The 27,692-nt window shown below is 42.5% G+C and overlaps 1 protein-coding gene and 1 long non-coding RNA gene across 5 annotated transcripts in view; one reads left to right on the plus strand and one right to left on the minus strand.

The window, feature by feature from the left end:
• LOC128406909 (uncharacterized) overlaps positions 1-20,158 on the plus strand; it is a 30,100-nt gene extending 9,942 nt beyond the window's left edge. Inside the window, exon 3 of one of the 2 annotated variants that reach the window (XR_008328653.1) lies at positions 19,927-20,158. This is a non-coding gene — a long non-coding RNA (uncharacterized LOC128406909). Of the gene's footprint in view, positions 1-3,417; positions 3,776-19,926 lie in introns of those variants that run through there. The other variant, XR_008328652.1, reaches the window with a different exon arrangement.
• The window catches only part of ZBTB34 (zinc finger and BTB domain containing 34), a 33,682-nt gene continuing 16,138 nt past the window's right edge, over positions 10,149-27,692 (minus strand). The window contains exons 1-2 of one of the 3 annotated variants that reach the window (XM_053374774.1): positions 26,906-27,088; positions 10,149-16,893 (exon numbers count right to left, since the gene is read on the minus strand). In XM_053374774.1, the coding sequence (XP_053230749.1) occupies positions 15,393-16,871 (1,479 nt within the window). In that variant the 5' untranslated portion in view covers positions 16,872-16,893; positions 26,906-27,088 and the 3' untranslated portion in view covers positions 10,149-15,392. Of the gene's footprint in view, positions 16,894-26,703; positions 26,822-26,905; positions 27,089-27,692 lie in introns of those variants that run through there. The other 2 variants (XM_053374773.1, XM_053374775.1) reach the window with 2 other exon arrangements.

Raw genomic sequence — 27,692 nt, forward strand, 5'->3', positions numbered from 1 at the left:
AGCTTTTACGTATGATTCAACTCTGCATATTTTTCTGGGATAAAATTAACCCAAGAGCAAGGCTGTGCAAAGTGCTAATTCACCCCAACTCATTGTTCATGGGTGAGAAAGCAGCTTTGGAAGGAGAAACTAATTACAGTGGTACCTCGCTTCAGGTTACAGACACTTCAGGTTACAGACTCCACTAACCCAGAAATAGTACCTCAGGTTAAGAACTTTGCTTCAGGATGAGAACAGAAATCGTGCTCTGGCGGCGCAGCAGCAGCGGGAGGCCCCATTAGCTGAAGTGGTGCTTCAGGTTAAGAACAGTTTCAGGTTAAGAACGGACCTCCGGAACGAATTAAGTACTTAATCCGAGGTACCACTGTACAGGGAAAGAATTAAGAAGCCACTCTTCCAGTACTGTTAAATGTATAGCCGTGTTTAGAGATAAATATCACTGTATTTAGGAGGCACTACTGTTCCAGGTGCCTCCTAAAACCTTACCTCAGCAAGCCTATTCTGAGTCTAAACCAACTGAGCCTCATGGGCTTGCCGATGAGAAGGCTGGCAGTTTGAATCCATGCCACTGGGTGAGCTCCCATTGCTCTGTCCCAGTTTCTGTCAACCTAGCAATTTGAAAGCATACCAGTGAAAGTAGATAAATAGTTACTGCTGTGGCGGGAAGGTAAACTGTGTTTCCATGTTCTCTGGTTTCCGTTATGGTGCCCCGTTGTGCCATAAGCGATTTAGTCATGCTGGCCACATGACCTTGAAATCTGTCTGTGGAAAAATGGCAGCTCCCTTGACCTGAAAGCAAGATGAGCGCTGCACCCCATAGTCATCTTTGACTGGACTTAACCGTCCAGGGGTCCTTTACCTTTACCCTCTGGCATATAACTGAGTTATAAAGTGAAACAAACTGCATTAGGGGTTGTCGTTTTTTAAGTTTAACCTTACTTTGATTTTCTCAGCTTCTGACTGTGGCCTATTCCCATTTTCAAAATGGCGTTCAGCATCTCTATAAATCTGTCAAAATCATACTAAGGTATAGATTACAGGTTCCTGATGTACACTTCAATGTCACAGGACTAAAATGAAATAATTCCTTAGAAAGGTCTTTCTGCACCCTCTAGTGGTAAGGAAAAAACACAGTTCAATTGATGAACCATCTTCTCTTGGGTCTGTTCAGGTGCAGTATTTCAAGGGAACGGGATGGGCACTGAGCTTGGTTTTCATGCTCAAATACATGTATATATATATTAAGTGTTCCTGAACCACAGCTGCATTAGTTTGTTGCTGCTATATTTGGTTTGAGGCTTGTTGAAATACATTTTTTTTTCCACTGGATTCAAGCATCCACCCATTTGCTACAGGAATAGCTTTCAACACATCATACCCACCCTCACTGAGCAACGCAGCTATAGGAAGGCCACATTTGAGGTTACCTAGCCCTGGACAAATTTTGTGTTTAACACTTTGAAGTAGACAGACGTTGATGAAGTTATGCATGCATGGTAAAGAGGAAAAGTACCATTGTACTGAAGGGTAGCATCACTGGGTTGGGCTTACCTGCGCCTCTGGTGAATGAAGGCAGGAGTAGTTTTTACAAGGAATAGGTTGGCCCTTCTACAGTTTTGCATACTCACTGAGCATAAACAGTCCAGAACTGAAACTCAAAATAGTATTAACATATTTCCGACAACAATCCTTTAACTCAAAGCCAACCATGCAAACAGAGGTGGGAAGAGGTGTTGTGGGGTGGCCAACTCTCAAGAAACTGCAATCTACTTTTAGAATTAAAAACTGGCAGTGATCTACCCCCTTTTTGGGGGGTTCAGCTCAAAGCTTTTGAGCTTTTTTTAGGGAGGAGAAAAGCCCCGTTTTTAGGGGTTTAAAATGCTTTTTTTGGGGGGGAGAAGTTCCGTGGGGGGGATTAAAGGCAAGGGACGAAGGGGTAAAGTCACTCACAAAAAGATCGCTATGGATCAAAACAGCAGCACAGAGAAAGCTCCGTCTTCCCTTCCGGAGCTCATACAACAATGGAGGGCGGGGTGAGGGGGCGTGGCAGGAGTCAGTTTTATCAACGCTAAGGAAAGGGAGCCAGAGATCAACCGCGATCTACCCAAACCTCGCGGAGATCTACCAGTAGATCGTGATCGACCTGTTGGACAGCCTGTTAAGGGTGTGGCACCAGTGATGCTAAACTGGACAAGTAAACCTACCTTCAGGAAGGTGCAATGCTACAACTTCGCTTGACAGTGCAGCAGGGGTGCCGCTACCTAGAGGCCAAACTCATTTGGTCCTCCCCAATATTTTATTTGGGGGGACGCCTCCCCCCATGGTAGCAGCTGCAAGAGGAGGCTGAGCGCCAGAGAGTTGGAGCTGTTGGTCATTGAAGCTGCGCTGGCGCTGCATTCAGCTTTGCCCCTGGCTCTTCCTGATATCGTAACGCAACGTTGCGCGTTGTAACACACACGGGACATCACACCCACACCCCCAATCCTTGGTGCAAGTTGGTGTTTCTGCAGTGTAGCATCACTGGGTTTGGACGTACAAAAGTTTACCCAACTAGTGTGGGTCCCAGCTGCAAGTTTTTATTGTCGGAAAGCTTTCTATAAGGGATTCATCTTATGGTGCCTATAGTGCTGAGGGATGGCCCGGTCACTACTCTGCATATTTCTAAGGAGGCATTTGTAGAAAAAGCAGCTGAAGTTGTGGCTGCTCTCATGGAATGGGCAGTCAGATGTTTGGGAAGAGGCAGTTTCTGTGCCTCATAGGACACACCCTTAAGCTTCTGGAAAGAGTAGTTGGTGTTACCCTCTGCCTCACGGAGGAGGGATAAAATGAGACAAAGAGAAGTTTGTTGTACGTCCTTTATACAGGTAATATATACTGTTACAAAAGTTGGGCACCACCCCCACACTCTGCCAATCGGTAGCAAGTTTGCAGGGGGATCCAGGTGCTCAGCCAGAGTTTGTTCTCCTTTGGAGAATTGAAGATGTTGTGGAGACTGTCATAGCTTTAAGAAATATGATTTATTCACATATTTACACCTGCAGTCTGCTGGAGGGAGTCGAAATCTTACCGCATAGTAATTTCAAGAGGGGCATTACCCTACAGCAGTGCAGCACTAAAGGCATCTCTCCCAGCGAGAATGCTGAAGGATGGATCTCCCCTTCTCTTCCCAGCATACTAAAGATATCCTTTTCCTGTGACCTCTCTCTCATACACCATCACCTTGGCAATCTCTCTTCACTCAGGCCCAAGATTCCTCTTGGATGCTCCATCCACACCTTTTGTCATGTTAAAACCTCTGCTTGGCCAGGCTGGTTTGCATAAGCCAGTCCAGGGATTCCTCGTCTGACCCAGTTCTGCAGGCATGTAATTTCATTCATATCCAAAATAATCAAAATCCCACCATTTTCTAATTTCTAGGGTTAGGGGGTTCCCCCCAAACTCAAAAGCTTCAGAGACCAGCGACCATTGTGTGATGTCTTTGGGCAGAAGGTGGACAAGATTACTTCTTGTTGAAGATAGAACTTTGACAGCACATTGGCAAGGAGATTGGGATCCAATCGGTGAATCACTATGTCGCTATGGAAGATACAGAGATGCTTTACCACTAAAGGGCACTGATTTCGGAGACTCTGTGGGCTGCACCATTCTTCTCTTTCGGGGAAGAAAACTATTCTTTTGTCTTTAGATCCAGTAAGCATCGATCCATGGAAAGATACTAGAGCATAGCTGTCAACTTACAGTTTTGAAAATAAGGGACTAGGAGCCTTGAAAATAAGGGACCAGCAGCCAAAATAAGGGACCTGCAGCCTCACCTGTTCCAGGCACTCCAGTCTTCCTGTCCTCCTGCAGTCTGGTCAAACTCATGCTGGGTAGCTTCTAAAACACTGTCCAACCAACTTTGTAACCAGAGGTTCAACTGAATAGAATCTGAATCACATGCACCACAAGGCCTATGCAGCCTCGACTTAAGATGGCTCCCCGGCCTGGCTTTGCACTGCAAAGTCTGCAGCAGCATGTGCAACAAAATGGCGCCCAGCATTCAAAAACCCCTCAGCTTGCATTAACTAGCCACACACAAGGCATGCAAGCTCCACCCCCCAGTCGTTCTTAGACTTCTTATTGGGTGAGCAACACAGCCAAGCAACACAGTTGGAGCCTCCCTCCTCCCTGGCCGGCAGGGAGGGAGGGAGGGAGAGGAGCTGCTTCCTTTGAAATTTAAGGGACATTTAAGGGACATCCATCAATAAGGGACAGCAGCGGGACATGGCGCTGGAATAAGGGACTGTCCCTTCAAATAAGGGACACTTGACAGCTATGTACTAGAGTGTCTGCTTCCCACCGCTACTTGTAGGCTTGCCCTATGTCCGGTTTTTCCCCGGACACAACCAGCAAATTGTTCCACATTTTTTTCGGGGGGGGGATTTTTATAATTTCCCAAAATGTCCAGGTTTTTTGCTGGGTCAAGCCTTGTAGGTGGCGGCGGCGGGGCGCTAGAACCCAGCGGCAAGGCGCCGCTGCTCTTTCCCTTCGACCCTGAAAGCGGAATAAGGAGGGCGAATATCGTCACTGCGACTTCGGATTGGCTGCTCCACTGTGGGGAGCACTTGGGTCTCTTTTCTCGCGCCAGTTTCAAGCGCTTGGGCAGGAGAGCGTGAAGATGCGGACCGGGTTTGGAGGTGCTGCAGCCGGTAGTTCGCTCCCTCCCAGCTTTGCTCCACCATGGATTTGAGTGACAGCCCGCGCGACGGGGCTGGTGGTGGTTGCCATGGAGGTTAGAGAGGCGCTGTCGTTAGGTCTGGTCTGGTCTGGTCGGGTGGGGATGGGGTGGGAGTAAGGGGGCTGCTGGCAAAAGGGGGAAGGCACTGTGTGGCCAGGTAAGTAGGTAGTCTCGGAGAGCAGACGCTCCAGCATGGAGGGGAGAAGACAGCTGCAGCAGCGTGTGGTTATTTGCAAAACCCGTTGGGGTGCGCGCGCGCGAGTGCTGGGAAAATTGTGAATCCTCGTGTGGGAAAGGAGGCAAAGATCAGGAGAGAGGGGGACCGAGAGTTAGGCAGCCACCTCTCGGCACCCGATCGACGCCCCCCAGGACAAAATCAATAGCAGCCTTTTTCTCTCTCTCTGGCTCCCCCTGCTCCCCAGCGCGCCTCCTCAGCATCCCTCCTCTCACGCTTTCTTCTTCCAGCCAATGATCCCTCCCCACCCCGCACAACCACCCTTCTCTCCCCTTTTGGGGGCGCCCTCCATAAAATAAGGCTGTCTTTGGCTCAGGGAGACCCTCCTTTCCTCTAACTGGGAGTTATTGATTTACCCACGTCTCTGCTGCGCTTCCTGACGTTTTTCCCCTGGCGATTTCCGTTCGCTCCCCCCCTCTCCTTTTCTCTGCTGTTTCATTCCCCCCGCCCCCCGCCGCCTCTCGCCATTGCATAGCTTTTTCAGTCCTTTGCCTTCTGCCTCATGTCTGGACGCCCCCCCCCTCTTCCTTCCCTTCCCTCTCTCCTTCTGGAGGGATCTCTCTTCCATTCTCTGCCTTTTCTCTGCTTTCCCTCCTCCCACCGAGGTCTTCCCCCATCCCCCTCCACCACCGGCTGCGTCCCTTTCTCCCCCCTCCCTCCAAATACAGTGTTCTACCCCCTACCCTGCCCAGCCTCTGCCTAATGACTTGCTGTGAAAGCCTCATCCAGGGTCTGTCAATCTCTTTAAAACTCTCCCTGCTCATCCCATCTTCTGTTTTAGGGCCATAGCTCAGTGGCAGAGTATCTGCTCTGAATGCAGGCCCCCATCTCCAGGTGGGGTGGGAAAAGGGCTCCTGTCTGAAACCCTGGACAGCTGCAGCCAGTCAGTGTAGACAATACTGACCTAGAAGGTGGCAAATGTGTCCTCTTTTTTGCCTTTTAGAATATGGCAACCCTATTATAGGTACCAATTCTGACTTTGCCAAATTAATAGACTATCCAGAAATTTGACCAAAAGTATTTATTGTTTGCATCAGTGATGGAATAGTAGTATGAGGTTTCATAATAAGTAAGAGTATATCATTTGAAAATAAAACTAATTTATATTCAGCTGAGTAATGGACTGCTCTATGAATCTCATCATGTTGTTTAATACAGGCTAGGGCTTTTAAACAGAAATTCAGAAACAAAGGTGATAATGGGCATCCTGTACATTGACTATCTTTAGGAATCCTCCCTAGCCAATGCCACCACCGTAAGGGCTGAAAATTAAAGCCTCTGGGGTGGCAGTTCTCATTATACTGCTACTGCCACTATGGAGGACAATCCAATGCTGCCTATAGTGTGAGGGGGAAGCATCCATTACTTTGCCTAAACAAGAAAAAAAAACAGTAGATGAGCAACAAGCCCTGGAGGCCCAGGCCAGGCAAGTTGCTTGTCCCCCTCTCAGAAGCCAGTCTGTGGAGACGAGTGTAAGGAAGGATTTATTTTGTTTGTATTTATACAAAGAAAGAACATGATATTTGGGAATGTAAAGTTCCAAGTGTAACACTCATATGTGCTTATGAGAGCTGAAGCTCAACAGCATATGGAGGGCCACAGGTTCTCCTCCCCTAGCATAGTAGGTGAAGGTACACACAGGATCATTACACAAAAATGGCAATGTTGGAGAGATCTGTAAAGGGTTTGCCCTAGCTGGGGTTTCCCAAAGGAACACCACATACACAGGTTTTAAGGGGGGGCAGGGTGATTAAGACTTTATTGATACAAATGTACGTAGGGGTTAGTCTCCTGAAAAATCAAAGACTGTGATTTAGTGCACTTAAACCTCATACTGCACACTGCTAGGCTACACTAGAAAGAACCCAAAACAGATCAGGTCTTTTTTCACATTTTAACAAGTTCTGGCAAGTCTCCACCTGTGTTGGAACAAAAATGGCACAATATTACAGAATGGAAAAGTTCCAAGTGTAGCACTAATATGTGCTGATGCATGAGTAATTAAGCACCTGTAATTAGTATTATCTGTAAAATTCTAATGCTGACCTACCTCATAGAGTTATGAAGTTTGTTTTACAAGGGAAATATGGACAAAAGGAGGCAGTTTTGGACAGTAGTGACATCATTTGGGCAAGGAAAACCCAAATTTGGTCTGGATTCATAATGATTTTAGCCAGTCACAAGGAGAAGATAAAGCCCCATTGATAGTCTTCCAATTTTTTTTTAAAAAAACAGAATTCAAAGACAGAATGTGTGCTTCAGAAGCATTTTAATTTATAAACAGCAATTCCCATTGACTTTATTTATACCATAAAAAAGGCAATTTACAAGCAAGAAACAAGAAATCCATCAGAACAAAACAAAGCAGCACTGAAATATTCATGTCACAAAATCTAGAAACAAAACAAAAAACCGAGTACAAGATTAAAATAATCATTTGAATAAATATTCTAAAATATTTCATGCTATAAAATAATCCTTAATGGCAAGTTAGTTGCTTTTAACAGCATCCGCTTTAGCTAGCTTCATTTACTTCATATGGTGATGAAGTGTGGAGTTTGTGAGGTTACCGGTTTAATATTGCAAGGTATTGACATTGAGGTTAGTCATTCAAAGTGTTCAAATATTTATGAGGAAAAACAAAATCAATCTATAAATGGTAGATGTTTACTTAATAGTACAATTTTCTGATAAAACAAGTGTAGCTAGATCATGCAAATCAGCCATGAGTTTCTCCTCTAAATTGAAAGATGTGTAAACAGGCCTTTAGCAAAGTCCAAAGACTAATCTCCCAGTATGCCCAGTGGTTTTCACTCTTTTGACTCTTCAGGGATTATTTCCTGCATTGGACTGATCTGTTAGGGGACTGCTGGATTCTGAGGCATGTTCTGGAACAATGGAAGGAAGATCAGAACCTACTGGGTGGCTTGCAGTAGACCAGCAAGGGTTTCTTATTCCTAGCTCTTTGACAGCACCAAAGAGCTCTCACAGCTACTGAAACAAAACTGGTGAGGGGAAGGAAGCAGGAGTGGATTTTGGTTTGCAAGGACTGGAGCTTAGTTCTGGTACCAAAATTAAATTTCTTAGCTTATGACATCAGGTGGATAATTGGCCTTGTGGGCTGAATTCGACCCACTGGCTAGCAGTTCCTCACCACTGGCTTAGTATTTGTTCAGAGGCACCCTACACCTTTATGTTAAATATCTGTCCACTCCACTGAGCCACTGTTTTGTACCTGCTTCTGTTGTGTGTACTTGAGGCTTCTAGGGTAAAGGGGGGGGAAGGGGGGGACCATGCTTGGTGGCTGCAAAGCTCTTCTGGGATGTATTATCATGTTCAATCTAAGTGCTCTCTAAGCTGCATGTTGGGCCTTATGTCCTGCATGAACTGAAAGTTCAGCGTAGCGTGCAAGCAGTACTCCCCTGCTGGCTGCAGTATTAGGAATGGCAAGCATTTTCCCACGGAAGAGCCCCAAACTTCTAGGGAATGCAAGGGTTCTCCAGAGCACAGGGTTGTATTCAATGTTAGTCATTTGGGTTAACTGGGGCCCATTCATTCCAATGGATCTATTCTGAGAAAACCTTTGAAAATTTTGAAAACCACTGCAGCATGCTGACAGTAGGACAGCTGTGTCCTGTGTCTTAAAAGCAGATATTTATAAAGGTTATAACCACAGCCATGTTACTGACACTTTGCTCCATATCTCCAAGTAGGGACACAGAACAACTCTCTCAGACCCAATTTCCATTTAGCATTTATTATGTAAGCTTGCATAACTGATTTAATGCACCATTTTAAGGATGTCTGAGAGCGCAACAGGCTGTATAGTTTTAAGTCCTTTAAGGGTATTTAACTGAAAAAAGAGATGCATGACTGCCAAACTCTGAACATTCTGAATGACTTCACTGAACTTCGGGTTCAGTTGCTGAGTATTACTGTTGCTTACAATTCATGGAACTAAATAGACTCATTCATATATATATATATACTATATATTATATATATAAAGGATTTACACAATTCCCAAATACTTTAAAATATATAAAAATTTAATAAATAACCCTGACCAGTCTAAAAGCACCATTCAAGGGTAAAATTCCCTTAGAAAATAGATTAGGTGTTGCATATTTGAGTCCCTTTTCAGTGGCTTCAACATGAAACCCTTTCAGATGACAAAAATAAAACAGAAGTCACAGTAAACTAAAAACATACATTTCAAATAAGATAGATTTCAGTCAAGATAAAGCTCTGTCACACCCTCTTCTCCCAGCCCTTGTTTAAAAATTCGTGCTAATCTTATGTTAACCCATAACAGTTACATCAAAACAACTTAATTCTGACCAGAAATAAATGAAAGACTTTCAGAATATATTTAGTTATTCTGGGAACCTTAAAAGAGACTTGTAAATAATCCAATTTAGGCTAGGAGTGCTCAATCCCAGAGGTGGTTTATGTGCACTTTAATCTCAACCCTGCATGTAGGTAATTGGCTCTTTCCTACATGCATGGTGTCTGTGCCATTGTGGGGTGATGCATATGTAAAAAGAACATTTATCCATGGTTAAAAGAAATTGTGTGTATGTGTGGACTGCTGGATTTTGCTCTTGAGAGGAGTGCACATTATCCCCTCCCACTTAACTATGATTAAGATTAACTATGATTAAGATTGACTAGCTTTAACCATGCTGAACTAGCCAGGTTAAGAACCAGATGGAAACCTGGTTATAGTCTTATTCATAATTAACATCAATTCAAACATTGCTCTTGGCCAGGATCAAGGTGGTATGGTGAGATTTTGCTCCTGACCTCTGAACTGTGGCTAAAAAGAGGTCAGGTCTGCAACAACTCTAAATAAGCAAAACATGGACAAATCTGGTAACTTATTATGCTGCAAAGCATAAATAAAAGGCTGGCTAGAGGCTACTGAAATTCCACATGTCTCCCCTTAAGATGAGCATCCCTGATTTCAACTTAAACAGTAAATTCTGCCAACAGTGAAAGACAGTATCCTTTCTGCCATTAAAAGCATTCACACTTGAATACAGAACCAACTGTGAGGCGCTGCGTTGCTTTAAAAAAAAAAAATCTCACGTATTTACAAAGCTATTTTCTGAGTCTTATTTACAACTTCAATAAAAATTATATGGAAGATAAACCAGTTAAGAAAAAAATAACAGCTGCTTAAAACCACAAATATTAGCAAAAAGTATAAAATTTATTTTTGTTTTTCACAGTTTGTAAATAGGTTAAAACATCTAGAGGAGAAAAAAATGACACTGTCACTGTTTTTATTCTTCTTCACATTGTCTATGTAGCTAAAAAGGTAGTTTGAGAGACTCAATTATGAACCAGCCTGCATGATTTCACATATTTTCAACCCAATATTTAATCTTACTGGTTTTCTTGGCTTTTGTGTTCATTTTAAATGAAATACACTAACAGTTGCACACTAATCAAAACTGTACAGCAATCAGTACTGCACAGTATTTTCAGAATTCACCTAAAATAATTCACTGCATGCTTTTCATCCTGGTGGACATAAGATATGAATTTCAAAGGATAAAAAGATGGCACCCCATTACCATGGAACCATAATGTGACAAGGCACGATTTAGATGCTGCTGCCTGACTTGAAGCTTTGTCTGCTAGTCTCTTGTGTGTTGCAGCACATCTAGGGCAAAATCCAAGGAAGACAAAAGCTGCTTCAACACAAAACTTTCTGCCCTACACACAGGCAATCCCCAGCCATTTTACAGACACGGTGCATTAATGTAGACAACTGAGACAGGGAACTGGGAGGCTACAGGAAGCCAGCAGCTCCTCCAATCAAACAGCATTTTGCCAGCTGCTACAATCTCCGGAGGTACTGCTGAGTGTGGGTAGAATGCTAAAACAGTATTCCTATGTCAAATTCCTTCAGAAATGTGTACACACAGTGTGTAATGTTGTGCTGTATCTTCACCCATTGATGATGTGGAGGGGAATGCATAATGTGATGATGCATCAACTTAGGATAGATGCTGCATGTGGGGTGGGGTGAAAATGGGACATGGGACTACCACTAAAATAGAAAACTGCACATGTCTGCAGTTCTGCACCTCCTATAATTGCCTTGTATGAATATTGCATTGTTTACACAAATGCACCTACAGAGTGTATGAGAACACCATTTACAGTGGTACCTCGGGTTACAGACGGTTCAGGTTACAGACTCTGCTAACCCAGAAATAGTACCTCGGGTTAGGAACTTTGCTTCAGGATGAGAACAGAAATTGTGCGCCGGCGGCGCGGTGGCAGCAGAAGGCCCCATTAGCTAAAGTGGTGCGTCAGGTTAAGAACAGTTTCAGGTTCAGAACGGACCTCCGGAATGAATTAAGTTCTTAACCCGAGGTACCACTGTATTTGTGTGCTAGATTTATATCCCACCTTTTCACCAAATGGGTGTTCAAGGTGGCTTGTGTCTTCTGTGAACTGGCCTTTAGGCACATTTCAAATTCAGGGAAACAAATGGAAGATACGCAAGTTAACTACTCCAGATTAGATCTCTAGAGCTGCCTACATGTCCAGTGAAGCTCTTGATCTTTACAGTACTATATTATGGCTTGATAATTTTGAACCCCAATAGGCAGCAGAAAGAGGAAAAACATACCGGCCTTGTTCCTATGCTACACTGAACAGTGGCTTAGAGCTTTGTGCAAAATGGGCAGTGCAGTCCCTACTTTCTATGGTTTGAAGTTGCCTTCTTTAGAAACTGACCAGAGCTTATTTTAAATCACCACCAGTGATTCTGTGAAAGTGAAGCTAAATGCTGCATAAGTCTTTTCAGCTGCATGGAAATCAGAGGGAGAAGTATAGGTGCCCAAGGCTTTGTTTGGACTTGCTGCGGCTCATGCGCACAGCACTAAACCATGATTTAGCATTATGTGAATTTGGCCATCAACATGAATGAGTATATGGAACTCAAAAATCTCTCAAAAGTCAGGAGATTGATAACTCCTAGGCTTTTAACAGTTCCACCACAACATTTGAACCTGAAAGCTGTACAATCAAAAATATCCAAAATTATGTTAAGTCACTCTTTGGTAAACTCAAACCAGTTCAACCATGTTTACAGATTCAAAAACTATATTTAAAACAACTTTTAAGATTGACACAGAGACAAAAGTCAGGGAAATACAAAGTTAACTGCCTTTCCCCTCTTTCCTTGACTAATACTACTATGGCGTAAACCCAAGTGGCTTAAAAGGCACCACAGCACAGGTTCACTGTAAAGTGTTACATTTTTAACTCTGCATGTCCAGACTTTTGTTTGATGGCCTCAAATGCAAGCATATCAAAAGGTAGAATAAAATTGATTTGTATCTTAATGTGTTATAAGAATGAATGAACAGACATGTACCCTCCCTGAAGCAGGCTGGAAATCCAGAGGCCTGTGAAAAGCATTTCTCTGCATGCTTGGGATGGGTCTGTCACCAATTCCATTCTACCTGCCCAGCTGCATCCCTCCCATTTCATTTTACACCGCTCTAGCCTCCTGATCCTCAGAAGTGGATGGGGGTGGGGCTGTAGTAGGAAGTCAGAAAGCAGGAAAGGCCTGTGTGCACATATGGAATGTGCACTGAAATTGGCTTTTCTGGGGCTCCAGCCCTTGTTTATACTAATAGTAGAAAGGGAAAAGGAGGGAAGTTAGTATTTCCCTGGGAAAGAATCTCTTAGGCAGCTATAGTAGGAAAAGAATGATCATTTTGTCTAACTAAAACTGCGTCTAAAGAACAAACCTGATTTACTGTTAACATTAATCCTTATTACTGGCTTTGATAAACAGTAAAGAAAAGTCCATTCTAAAAATACTGCAGAAGTCTATTCTTTTAAAATCTCAAACAAAGCTGTAAGCCCTCAAAACCACTGCAAGCATCCAAGCTTCATTTTTCTTAAGTGATTTGGAAAATGAAAGCTGATATGGGGTGCTGGTTACAAATTGTATAAATCACTTGCTCTCCAGCTAAAGTACTTTTTATGGAGCACTTTGTACAGATCTTCAAAAGCTCCAAACACTGTATCTATCAGCCACCCATAGTATAACCACAACTATTTTCTCAGTGTTTTAAATCATAGAATATAAGTGAAAAATAGAAGTAGCTCCTGAAGAATGAGAATTTTGAAGGATTATGACTTCCTATTAAGAAAACCCATACACTTTTATATGATTAAAATTCACAGTTGTGAGAAATTTAGGGAATCATACAAGAATTAAGAACAGAGGCTCAGATTCAAAAGTCAACACATTAAATTACAAACACACAAAATCTTGAAGGCAGCAAGAAATCCACACATTCTGAATATCCTATCTGGGAGAGGTGTCAACAAATTTTTGTGCAGCACTCCCTATTTCACTCAGTGGGGAAAGAAGCAAACATCCAATTTGTTTTAAGAGGGAACAGAATGCTCCTAAAAGTGGGTGAAGATTTAAAACTCTAATAAAGAGAAAACGGGTTCCAATAATTCCATATACAGTACCTGCAGAAGGATCCTTTTTGATGGCTACCGGCCAAGTAAGCATCTCACTGTGTCTCACTGCCCAGGCTTGTTCCAGCATAATTTTAATGCCTCTGTACTGCTCTGCCAGGAAACCTTAAAGCTACAGCAGCACTAGCTTAGGGAATATAAGGCAGAAACTGAAGCAGAACCAGGAGAGGAGACAGGTAGGTGGAGGGCGGCGGGGAGGGGTCTCTCTTGTCATGCAGCTTCTGTCACTAACAGCTTTCTATCCTGATGAATATATCTACCAAGAAGTTTCTCATTCTGCCAAGCATAAATATATCCAAGTATATACGTACTAAAAATATTATTCACAAACATCTGTATTCTATTTACTTGATAAGAGTTTTCATACAGCAATTATTTGCCAGCCCACACTTTTGTGAGGTGTTTTCAGGCAGATAAATAACTGGAAAAATCTGTGATTCCACTATAGTAAGGTTTCACATTTTTTTATATCTATTATGGATGTAATAGAAAAAAGTTAGCACCACTTTAGAAAGATACCAAACGTCTGAAGGAGAAAAAATAATAATTTCTAAAAGGATGTGTAAATGTGTTTGTCATTGGCTCTTTATGAAAAATAAAATACTGAGCAGCTGTTGAAATTATGGAGAAGCCAAAAGAACTTCTCTAATACAATAAGATATATTGCTCATAAATCCCGCATGGCATTGTTACAAAAAGTAAAAATACAAGTGCTTTAATTTCACTTGAAAATGGTAAATCGGAAGTTATGGCGCACCTGAAAACAGCTCTGTGGAAGTGATTCACTAGAACACTGTACAGAAATATTGCAGAAATGACTGCAACATCCTGCTTAGCCTTCTTTAAACCAACTATATAATCAGAGTGATTAAAGTAAGACTGATTTACCTGGTATGCTTTCTACAGTACGAAATGAAGGTAGATTCTGAGGATAGTAAAAACATTTAAAACCACAATGCTACTTTTGGGTTGGCTAGTATAACAACACATTTCTATATAAAAAAGGGGCAGCACCACAGGTTGTCTAGTTTATATTCTAGACAAAAAACCCAAACAATCCCCATTGTAAAGTTAATACAATTATGGCATTTGGTTTATGCATGCTTATTGAGCAAAGTTATTTCAAAGCATTGCTCACTTTTGGACACAATATATGAACATGGGGGGGGGGGGGAGCAAAGCTTCATGAAAAAGCAGGAAAAAACCCTAAAGAGAAGATTAAAAGTTGAAAGCCTTTTATAGAGAGGTTTTTTTCCTTTCCGTTTAAGATACTTCTACATTCACCCCAACCAAAAGAGAAAAAGTGAACATCGTATATATGTTTATATATAATAATATATATTATATAAAATTCAAAGCTATCAAAATAGTTATTCAAACAACAACAAATAAACACCCACCCAAACCCACAACTTAGTATGACACATAGATGGGACCCTGGGAGGTATACCTTATGCTCCTACATAACATGTTTGTTAAGGCTGCCATCCTAGCACACTACTGGAAGCAAGTCCTATTGAATTCAGTAGGGCTTGCATCCAAGTATATCTACATAGGATTAGGCTGCACAAAGCACAAAAGGAGAGGCTATACTATTCGGCCGTATCTGCTTGTTTTTATTATCTTTCACTGTTGAAGCCCCAGCCTCCCTCCTTCTTCATGTATTGTTTGCAAAATATTATGCTCTTTATAAACATTTTTAGGAGTAAAGCTAACCCTACTTCCTTCCAAAAAAAAGAAAAAGAAAAAGAAAAAAGTCAGTAACCTTCTGTCCAGGAACAGGGACCAGAAGACTTGCAAAATCAGGAAAACGACAATGCTGTTATACCTGTTACAAAACTTATCAAAGAAACGAGAAGGAAATGCGTTGATCAATGTGCTTTGTTTGAGTTGCACTGAGGGACGCAGTAAATTTTAATCAGATGTCTGTATATCCATGCTATAATCCAGCGTTTCAGAGGCTGAAGCATCATCATCTCTCTGTTCTTGATAGGCTTCTGTTCTTTCTGGAGACTCAACCCTGCTTCTTACTTCTGCTACACCAGGATGATTCTTTCGCAGGTGCTGGTTTAAAGTTCCCTGGAAAGGGAAACATTTTCCACAGACCTCACAGCGGAAAGGTTTGTCATCTGTGTGGCCACGGATATGGTACTCAAGTTGGTCCTTGCGCGTGTACTTCTTCCCACAATATTTGCACACAAAGGGGGTTATTCCCATGTGCAGCCTCATGTGCCTATCAAGACTCCCTTTCTGGTTGAAAGACTTCCCACAGTATATACAGATTAATCTTTCACTGTATGCATACCAGTGACCTCTTGAATTCCTTTCCCGTGGACTGTTTTCATAACCTGGGTGATTCGCTGCAGATTCTCCATCAGCTCCTTGTGCTGAAACATCACTATGTAAGTAGCTAGTAGAGATCCGTTTTTGACGGCCGCGGCCTCTAAGAGAACCTAGCATGGATCTTGAAGAGCTTGAGTTTCTTAGGCTTCCAAAGGTGTCAGGTGCATTAGCAGATTGGGATGAGCCATGGGAATATAGAGAGTAGGCATTGTGCAATACAGAACTGTAGGAGCCAATGTTAACAGCCACTACTTGCTCGCCGTCCACCATTTCAGTGTGGTATCCATCATCACCAAGAGAAGAGCTATCTGAGCAACTTGGCCGGTCAGATTTTTCCATTTTAACTTTCACCTCAGCAGCCTGGCTCTCTCTGACTACCAAGTCCCCTTGGTCATTATCACCTTCAATCTGAATCTCATATTCTGAAATGCTCCCACTACTACCACGGTCTGAGTGCCCTTCTTCTTGTAGACGGTTACGGAAAGATTTGTTGGAAGTTGTTTCCATTCTTAAATCACTGCCTGAAGTAGACTGCCGCACCTGAGAGCAATAGGGAGGAGAGATTTCCACTGGATTGGCAAAATAACTGTCATCTTTAACACCGTTGTGGTTTTCCGGAGCATCTTCAGCACCAACAGTGACAGAGTCAACTTCACCGACACTGATCTTTGAATGGATACTTTCAAGTATCTGTGTGCACTTATCAATGACACACTGCATCTGCAGAAAACTAGCTGCAGTTAGAAAGCTAACAACATCCTTCAGTTGCAAAGACATCCTTCCAGTGTAACAAAAAGAAAGCAACTGTTCAAAGACACTGGGATTTTTAATAACTGATATTGAGAGGCCGCTCATGGTACTTAATGCAGAATGGTCACGAAAATATGGAGAACTGGCAGCTAGGACAGCTTTGTGAGCTCTAAACGGCTGACCCTGAATATGCACAATGATATCACAAAGCTTTCCCTGCAGGCGGAGCTCATTCAATTGGCTCAGTACGGTGCTGCTGTACTCCGGAACGTCAAACTGGATTAAACTGCTGCTGTCCATGTCTTCTGGTGTATGGTGTAACCTGCAAAAGCCACAAAAAGAAGTACTTATAAATCTGAACTTAAAAATGCCTGGTGCTTTAAAGATTGAAAGCAGTCTATTGACACGCACAGTAACTTACACTGCATACAATCTATACATTGTTGAGACCGAAAATACAAGCAGTAGCAAACAATAGTTTTTACATGCAACAATAAGACTTTCCCTTTTACATACATCTGAAATGTTAAATCCAAAGTAATGTGGGATGTGACTTGTGTAGTGTTACATGTAGTAGTACTAAACTGACAAGTTTGTGAGTAGGTAGTTTGCTAGTGAACATTTTCTCTACATAATTTTGCAATTAGTAGTTTCAGTGACCCAAAGCTACTAACACTTGTTCGTATCAGAAATCTTAAGGACTCTCACCTCCTAGTTGATTGGGAATCAAGCCTTGAAAGAGTACACTGAGTGCAGAGCTGGACAGGCAAGGAAAGGAAACACAATCTGAACAAATGCTTTAAGCAGCACTGTTGATCCCAAGTATTGCTGAAGCAAACTTGTATGTCATGCAACATTACAGATGCCATGGGTTACAGATGATCTTGCAATACACTGAGGTTCCTTCCTTTTGTGGTTTAGAGATAGCCTATCTCAAGTGTTTTCCTTTCAAAAGCTGCTAGGTGAAAGAAAAACAACAACTTTTGCCAAACTAAAGTTATTTGCTTTATTGCAAGCTATTAATGCACATTAAAGGTAAAGGTAAAGGGACCCCTGACCATTAGGTCCAGTCGTGACCGACTCTGGGGTTGCGGCGCTCATCTCGCTTTATTGGCCGAGGGAGCCGGCGTACAGCTTCCGGGTCATGTGGCCAGCATGACTAAGCCGCTTCTGGCGAACCAGAGCAGCGCATGGAAAAGCCGTTTACCTTCCCGCTGGAGCGGTACCTATTCATCTACTTGCACTTTGACGTGCTTTCGAACTGCTAGGTTGGCAGGTGCAGGGACCGAGCAACGGGAGCTCACCCCATCACGGGGATTCGAACAGCCGACCTTCTGATCGGCAAGTCCTAGGCTCTGTGGTTTAACCCACAGCGCCACCCGCGTCCCTCGTTAATGCACATTAGCAGCCATAAAAACATTCTTTTCCTTATGGTTATGGTAAAGATTTTCTAGTTAATTTATTGAACTGTTAAATGGTCATTTGCCCTAATGCTTTGTAGGAACAAGTGTGGAGCCATGTAAAACTGTTCAGGTCTCATGTGGGAGGGGTAGGGAGAGGAAGCCTTTATTTCCTACCACCCTGAAACCTTTTCTACATACTGTGCTGGCTGCCAGCCTTGATCCCAAGCACCTTATTGCTGTATAACAAATGGAAAAGAAGTGGTGTTCTGGAAACCACCTCAAAGAACAAATAGATGTTTTTTAACCTCACAGCACACATCCCTAACCATAAATGATCTTCTAGTACACTATACACTATACATTGTTAGCAATTCAAGCAGGCCAGTCATACCCCCTTAGCCAGGGGTCAGCAAACTTTTTCAGCCATGGGTCGGTCCACTGTCCCTCAGACCTTGTGGGGGGCCGGACTATATTTTTTTGGGGGTGGGGGAATGAACGAATCCCTATGCCCCACAAATAACCCAGAGATGCATTTTAAATAAAAGCACACATTCTACTCATGTAAAAACACCAGGCAGGCCCCACAAATAACCCAGAGATGCATCTTAAATAAAATTACACGTTCTACTCATGTAAAAACACACTGATTCCGGGACTGTCCACGGGCCGGATTTAGCCCCTGGATCTTAGTTTGTCTATGCATGCTCTTAGCTCTTGTGTTCTCCCCTTCCCAATATTCCACAGGTCTGTAAGTCATTGAACATAAGCCCTTGCACCCCCTTCTCTTTTTAAATACACCTCTCTTTTTATTTATGACTCAATAAGAACATAAGAAGAGCCTGCTGCATCAGACCAATGGCCCATGTAGTCCAGCTTCCTGTTCTAATGGGACTAGACGCCTGTGGGAAACCTGCAAGCAGGACGCAAACACAAGAGTGTTCTCCCTTCCTGTGGTTTCCAGCATCTGGTATTCAGAAGCATTTCTGCCTCCAATTGTGGAGGCAGAGTAGCCATTGATAACCCTTTCCTCCATGAACATTTCCAATTCTCTTTTAAAGCTATCCATGCTGGTGGTCATCACCGCCTCCTATGGGAGCAAGTTCCACAGTCTACCTAGGAGCTACATGAATTGCTTTCTTTTATCTGTCTTGAATCTTCTAACATTCAGCTTCACTGCTTGTCCACAAGTTCTAGTGTTATGAGGGAGAAAAAACTTTTCTATCCACTTTTTCTGTACCATTAATAGTTTTATAAACTTCTATCATTTCACCTCTTACTCATATTTTTTCTAAACTAAAAAGTCCCCAAAGCTGCAGCCTTTCCTCCTAGGTGAAAATATTTCAGGCTCCATTTTGCTTCCAAACCAATAGGCATGGGATCACCAGAGTTTAGTACTGGAGTGAGTGATGACGACACCTGTACCAAAAGCAGAGGGCACTGACTTGCAACTTACACAACCAGGCATAGCCCACCAGGTCCATATTATTGTTTGGCAGATGCTGGATAGTCTCTATATTATGGCTATCTCAAGCATGCAAAAACAGGTGTTTTATGGAGATTATGATGGGATGTTATATTTAGCTGGTGGACTGCATTTGGCTTTGCTGGTCATTAGTTGTTGGTATATTACAGCCAGCACAGAATATTATCTGCAAGCACCTGATATAATTCCATTTTTGGGTTAGGCTGGTACCTGGATGGGAGCTTATATAGGAAGGCCACATATGCTACTGTGATCACCTTGCATGAGAGGTAGTAGAGAAATATAACAATGAGATAAATAAACTGTCTTTTAAAATAAAGGAGATATAAAAGGAATTATCTAATATAAGTTGCTGTATTAACAGTCAAGTTTCAATACAAAAAAATCAGAAGTATACAGTATTAAGCATTAGAGTTATCTTTTCTACCAAATTAATCACATTAATGTTTCCTACTTCATCTGTTCTCAGATATCGGAAGACACAAAAGCCTTTTTTATTTTGAAATAATTTAAAATCTACAGAAAATGGCAAATAGAGGACAGATGAAGTAAAATGCTGCCATCTTTTCAATTTGACCAAACTTCAGAAGTCTTTCCCTCCACAGTTCAGTATCTGAGCTGCACAGACAATATAGTCAAGCCAACTTTACTGTTAAGAAGTAGATTTCAATATTCAGTTTTTATTAAATGGGAAAATTCAATTATTTCCACCCAAATGAGGCCTTCTCGGGAAAGAACAAAGCAGCACAATTCTCCTTTCCCCAATACAATTCCTTCCTTCTTGTGATTTAGTTTTTTTCCAAACAGAGAAAACATTATTATTTACTTCTTTTTTTATATATAAAAAAAAGCACAGTTCTGTATATGGTCTACACTGCACACAAAAACTAATCATATATATTCCACAACACTCAGAGAGAGCTCTAAAAGCCAATTCAAATAGATTTATATGATGAATGCATATGCATCATCTTGCATATTAATGATGTCTCAAAGCTGTGCATTGTCAGAGCCATCTGGTTGCTTAGGAATTAAAGGCATGTACAGTGGTACGTCTGGATACGAACCGCCCCCTTTGGGAATGCTTTGGGCTACACATGCGGCAAACCCGGAAGTAAAGGAAAGTTTTCCGCCACCAGCACCTGCGCAGAACAGCACGCCTCTGGATGCAAATGTTTCGGGGGTAAGAACGGACTCCCGGAACAAATTAAGTTCGTATCCCGAGGTACCACTGTACATGATCCCAAAGGTATAACAATAGTTTCACAACAGATGAATTAAATATATATTTGCATTTCCTGTAATAGCAAAATTGCTGAACTGTTGTGCTGAAATGGCTATAAAAGAACCAAATCCCGATTTGGGCCTTGAAAATGCAAATTGTGCAGTTAGAATAAGTTATGCAAGTTTGCTCATTCTGTATGAATAAAATCAATATGCAACCTTTTTGTGGGGGGTGGGAATCTGTTCTTTTCTTGATGAGTTAATTTACAGAAGTGAAAGCTATATGGGACAGGTATATATCCATGCAAGGAACAAGAACTCTATTACATGAACCTTGACACATTTACAAAGTACCATAAATATGTACAGTATTAAAAATAAATCAAGTAGTGCAGTGTGCTGTTGTACAGCTTCCTTTCATTTCAGTAATGCTTTTGCCACAGAAGTTCTCCATGAACTGTGCCCTGAACATCAGATCTGTCTGCCCCACACTCTGTTATACTTAATTATGACCAACTCAAAGCCAGTTTCTGCACAAATCCTCACCATCAAGAGAACTAGAAACCTACCCATCAAAGTGATCACAATTCTGTACTAAATGTCAGAGTTGCATGTATACTCTTTGTATGATGAACAGCAAGTACTTGAGACACAGCATATCCAAGGCCATCCACCAAATTATCTTAAGATACACAGCACATGAGCGCATACTTAGGATCTCATCCCAGATCAATTCTGCCAGAACTCATGAGCTCCACCTTGCCTGGGAGCAAAACTTGCTCAACTGGATTGATGCACACCCAGTTTACCCCCCCTTTTTTTTTGCAAGGATCCCATCAAGAAAGAGATAATTTGATGGTCCATACCCTACCTTCTAGGGCTGGGTGATATCTGATTTTCAACACTGCAATATATCACCAGTTAAACATCACAATATACTGATATATCACAATGTCTGAAATAAGGATGGAGCTATGTAGATGCATTGTCTCACTCCAGTTTTTTCCGCATTGTGATTTTTGCTTAGCGCACACATTTCACAATTTGCGATATATTGCCAGGTCAAAAATTATGCAACCAATATCATTAAACTGGTTTTGGATGCTATATTGATATATCACCCTCTCCTACCTTCTAGGGGCCCCAACTTAACCTATTATTTTAAAAAAAGTACCAACAAACATCTTCGACAGAAAATGACACTGGGGAATAAGGCTAATGTAGAAAAATTGTACAAATAGCTTTCCAATATTTTCTTAAACAGAACCAATTAATCATAAATTTATCCACAGCAATTTCACTGTAGATTGAGGAGGAAGAAATGCTGGATACAGCATTCCAACTCTGAGCAATGCCAAATGAAAGGGCTTCTGTTATGACATAACAGAAACTTTGCCTTGATTTTAAATAGTCAACACTAGTTTTTGAGCAGCCAAGAGACACTCTTCACCTATAAACTCATACCTTGGTTTTCGAACAGCTTAGTTCTCAAATGTTTGGGCTCCTGAACGCTGCAAACCTAGAAGTGACTGTTCTGGTTTGTGAACTATTTTTGGAAGCCGAACATCCAACGGGGCTTCCGAATGGCTGCAGGAGTCTTTAGGCATGAACAGCAGTTTTAACCAAAATTTTAGCTTATATATCAAGACTTGAGATTCAATAGAAATTTGTCCAGCCCCCAATCATAAAAGTACATTGGACACACATCTTGAAAGGCCAAGAATACTTTCCAAAAATTTTGTTTAGACAGATTATAAAGCTTCAATCCGGTTAAACGTTCATACTTGTGCTCCATACAGCATTTGTGGTAATATCTTAAAACTGAACACTTGAATTGATAAGGGGGCGTGCTGGCCTACCTTGACATAAAAGAAAGAGATGAGTGAATTATAGCTCTGTTGTGTATCTACAGTCGCATACAACACTTGTGTTTTCCAAGAGCTGGTAGCTTGAAATGCTATTCTCAGATATTTGTAAAATTTAACCTGTTCAATTGGTTGTCCATTGATTTGCCAGCAATGTTTGCATCATCTCTGAGTAAAAACTAAAACTTTAGATTTATCATAATTAATCATACTTAAAGCAAACTTCCACAACCTGGTGCCCCCTCCATATGCTGCTGGACTAAAACTTCCATCACTCCTAACCACTGACCATGCTGGCTGGGGCTGATGGAATGTCTAGAAGCTACCAGGTTGGGAAAGACTGACCTAAGATGAGGGCTGCCTAATTACAAGCAGAAAGAGCCAGTTTCTTTGGGTAAAGAAGGAAGTGTGAAAACTATATTTTCATTTCTTGTTCCTGGACGGGTTGACTATATAGTGCTACTTTATGCAGAAAAAAACCATTAACCATTAATCCATACTATTTACTACAGATAGAGTAACTCCTCCAAGATTCAGGCAGAAGTTTTCCCCAGCCCTGCTACCCAGACTACCTGTGAAGGTAGAGGTTGATTCTGGAATCTTCTAAATACAAAGCATTTATAGAAACCCAAGTGCAAAGCTAAATGTTTCTAACTTTAAAGTAGCAGCAGTCTTTATCTCCCAAGAACATACATATTAGAGGTTTGCATTAAAAAAATTTTTTTTGCAAGCAACAGCTTCTGAACTGCATGGTGCAATAGTGGCACAAGTCCTTCCTCTCCACTATGCAGATAGCCATCCTTGTAAGCCACGCAAAAAGCCAGGCACACACAAAGGCAAAAAACCATCCATCTCAAAAAGGGGTCATTGATAAATCAGTCTCTCTCCATAGTTATTCCTCTGTGCAGTCGCATGTACTGAGAACCTCACTCAGAAAGATGACCAGCTCTGTGGTTAAGGGAAAGTGCCTGCTCTGCTCCTCAACTATGCCATTGCATGTGAAATTGTTGTTTAAGGTGCTTTGATGGCACCTTTTCTACTTGCCTCCTGTTTATCCTGTGTTGGTGTAGTTGCTTCTACATGAACCATTGGATTTAGAAAAAGGCAGCCTCTCACTGTACTTTCTTACGCAGCATACATTGGACAGGTATGTTTATCATACCTCCACAAAAAGTCATGTGGTTTCGGAGCAGAAGGGGGCCTCCGAGCTGTGCATTTTGGTCTTGCAGTGAGCAATAAGAGCAAATAAATATACAGAGAAGATAAAGCAGCCTTGAACGTACGGACTCTCGTTTTATTTAACTATGTTCACATTTTACAAATCAATAAACAGGACTTCTAAAAAAAAAAGTCTATAAACCGGAGAGGCCCAATTAGGTCAGCACATAGAGATGATAAATCAAATTCGCGAACAGTCACTTGCTTTGTCATGCCTTGCAAGGAAGATTCACCTCCAGAGAACCACATACAGTGATGCATTGGAAAATTGAAAAAATGTCCTCACCCCACATTTTTACATGTTATCAGTATGCCACATATCACCAATAGGTTTGTGCAGGTTGGCCAGTTAAATATATAATTTATGGACTATAAATATATAGTTAAAAGTAACACTAGGGGTAAATCTTCCATCCCAAAAAAAGCTCAACAACTTCAAACCTTGGTCGGCCCTCCACTTCATCAAATCTGGACACCACTGCTATAAACCATATATGCTAGCTTACTATAAAACAAGGAATGCAATCTTGGGACACTTTGTGAAAATAACCAACAGAAGTAAATACAAAGATGTGTTATTTATAACAGGGTTTTGGTTTTTAACCCAACATCCCCCACTCCCACTTCCCAGACCAAAATTGTACCAAGTACACAAAATGAAAAGCTAAATGTTTTTGCAGAAAGGTAGAACATGATGCAGGTGTGGATTTAGCACAAGAGAGATATTGGTAGGCACATGTGAGGTCAGTGGCAACGAGAGCACAATTGCACTGCTGCCAGCTGCCTTTCAAACTCATTTGCTCATTTCTTGGGCTGGGCCTGTCCAGGGATTTACATTTACCATGTGTTTGCAAAAACAACAACCCCTGCCCCACCTCCAGTCTTATTGGGGAGGAAGCTCTACTAACAGAAGAGTTGAGTTTAGTAGTTGCAAATGTACACTTCACCCACAGGCTTGGAAACTCAAGAACAACGAACCACACCTTAGGCACAGGTACTTATACACAAAGGCACAGCTAATTTGGAATGTTGATTATGTTCTAGGGGTAGAGAGGAGTTAATATGGTCACTTTTAAAGTTATTAACCCAGTGCAACACCTAGAGAATGATGCCCAGAGAACTTGTTGATGAGATAAGCATTACTACACTTCACAATTCACCTCTACTCAAACATAACAGAATTATAGGGCATACAGAATCTATTCCTCTCCATCAAATGATGGTATTCACATTCTGAGGCAGATTTTAATTAGTAAAGATTCAGAACTAATTGTTTTCAAATACCAGGTCATAGATACTGTACTCATATGGGTGTGGGGAGAAGGAACTTTTTTCCCCAATGATTTGTGTGCCACTTTCCACCAGCTGTCTGATTCAGTTGAAAAACGCTCAGAGAAACTGGTATTGAGGAAGAATCTGTAGAAAAAGTGGGAGGTGAAACCAATTAGGTAACCTGGGGGGGACTTACACCTGCCTGGGATTTCCATCACCTGCACTGGACCGCATCTAAGGAGGGGAGCCACAAGCACCTTTCCTGTGCTACTGAGGAGCCATGATACAAGTGTAGTGCAGTTGTCAGTATTGTACCTGAGAAACAAGGGTTCAAATCCCCTCTTGGCCATGAAGCTCACCTTGGGTCAGTCACTACCACTCAAGTTATAAATAATTTGGAGTAATGTGGAGCAGCAACAGCCTCCAGGCCAGGTGGCAAAGACTGCAGACAGGCAAGCACTATCCAGATCACCTATATGATGCCACCTTCCCCTATTTCTTCAGACTCCTTCCCAAAGCCCACTCTTCCATGAATCTTTCAACTAAATCACAATTCCCCAGACTAAACTGGAACAAAATATATTAATGCATAACTGTATCAGCTCACATATGTCCCTTGCTACCTTGGCACCACTCAGCTGCCTTCCCCTCCTGTCAAGATTTCGATTGTAAGCCCCTTGGGAGAGGAAACTATACTTTTATATAAGGATCCATATGAACACTGATGGTACTTCATAAATCAGGTGTGGCAAACCTTTGGCCCTCTAGAACTACAACTCCCAGCATCCCATGGCCACTAGCAATCCTAGCTAGGGCTGGGAGGAGTTGTAGTTCCACAGCAACCAGAGTGCCAAAGGCTCCCTACAACTACCGTTTCATCTATCACTTATAGCACACTCTTGCTTCTTCTTGAAGGAAACTCAAAATACTCAACAGACAACCAGTGCCCAACCTGCAGAGTCAATGTCAGGGGTCAGCAAACTTTTTCAGCAGGGGACTGGTCCACTGTCCCTCAGACCTTGTTGGGGGCCAGACTATATTTTGGAAAAAAATATGAACGAATTCCTATGCCCCACAAATAACCCAGAGATGCATTTTAAATAAAAGGACACATTCTACTCATGTAAAAACATGCTGATTCCCAGACCGTCTGGGGGCCGGATTGAGATTGGGTTGCATCCGGCCCATGGGCCTTAGTTTGCCTACCCATGGTCAATGTGGTGCTGGGGTTCAGTGTCAGATCTGATGCCAAGTACACCCATGTATAAACTAGCAGTCAGTCATGAAGATTACCTTGGGGTCACATACACACACCCCACACACTCAAGTTAGTCTGCTTCAGGGGGCTGTTGTTGTACATGGGAGGGAGAAAAACCAAGCACGTTGCCTGTGCAGAAATGTGTGTGCATCGAACACACATTTTCATTTTTAGGAAGTTTAAGGCTAAAACACAAAGAAGAAAAGCAGGATATGTTTGCAAGAGTAACGAACAAAGCCCCACGCCCAAAAGAACTAACCTGGATTCAATCAACCCCTACAAAAGGGCCGTCATTGTTTTTGATTGATAATTTGTTATGCATTTTTGTTTTTATATTTTAAACCGCCCTGTGATCCTCAGGTGAAGAGCGGTATAAAAAATTAATTAATGAAATAATGAAATAAATCACCATCCATTAATCCCCACATCGTTTTGCATCCAACAGGGAAGCAGCTATACAGGAGTCTTACACCTTCGCAGCCCCACAGCCTAACGGGGGCGGAGGGGTGGTGCTGCTGCGAACACCGTCCTTTGATGCCTTCGGCGTGCCCAATATGGGAGCTGGAAGAACCGTAAACCCCAGCACCCATCCCCTCCCCCACATTTCTCACCTGAGGGGGCGTCGGGAGTCTCCTCACATGGCGGGTCCGCCGGAGGGAGCTCGGTCCTGGCCCGAGTGCCACCTTCCCCCCGGCCGACGCCGCCGACGCTGCTCCCCCCTCAGTTCCCTCGGCCAGCAGCGCCCGGAAGCGAATCCTCCACTCTCAAGAAGAGGCACTTCCGCTACCGGAGCGCCACAGGCAATGGGAGGAGCGGTTGGGAGGCAGACAAGGAGGCATGTGGGGCCGGGGGCGGACCTGCGCGGCCACGCCCACCCTCGCGACGGCCACGCCCGCTTCTCGGCAACCGCTCTTTCTCCGGCGCCTCACAACAACGGGCTGAGGGGTGGTGATAGAAGGGCGCGCATGCGCTCTCATCTTTCCGCGCCCCCCGCTGGCTGTTCTGACACCCGCTATACCTGGAGAGGTTCCTGCCCTCTCTTTTTATTTCCTGGGGGGGGGGGGGGAAGGGCGCCGAACAGGACTGAGGGGGACAAAAGGCTTTATCTCCATTATGTTATGTTATTTTACTTCATTTAATTAATTATTTTCAATTGATCTACTCCGAGTAAGATTAACATTGCACACAACCCTATATTATTAACAAGGCTTCTAAGTGGAGCTCTTTGTCCAAGTTGGCACCTGTGTTGGACTTGGAAAAAATGAAAGAATAAACTACCTGAACGCGCTGCTTAAAAACACGCCTGCTGTCCGTACCCTTTTGGCTATCATCTTTTTAATCCCTTATTTACAAATGTTCTTGTTCCTTTATGCCTGTACAAGACCTGATCCCAAAGCG

Source organism: Podarcis raffonei, chromosome Z, assembly GCF_027172205.1.
Source record: "Podarcis raffonei isolate rPodRaf1 chromosome Z, rPodRaf1.pri, whole genome shotgun sequence".
Classification (NCBI taxonomy): Eukaryota; Metazoa; Chordata; class Lepidosauria; order Squamata; family Lacertidae; genus Podarcis; species Podarcis raffonei.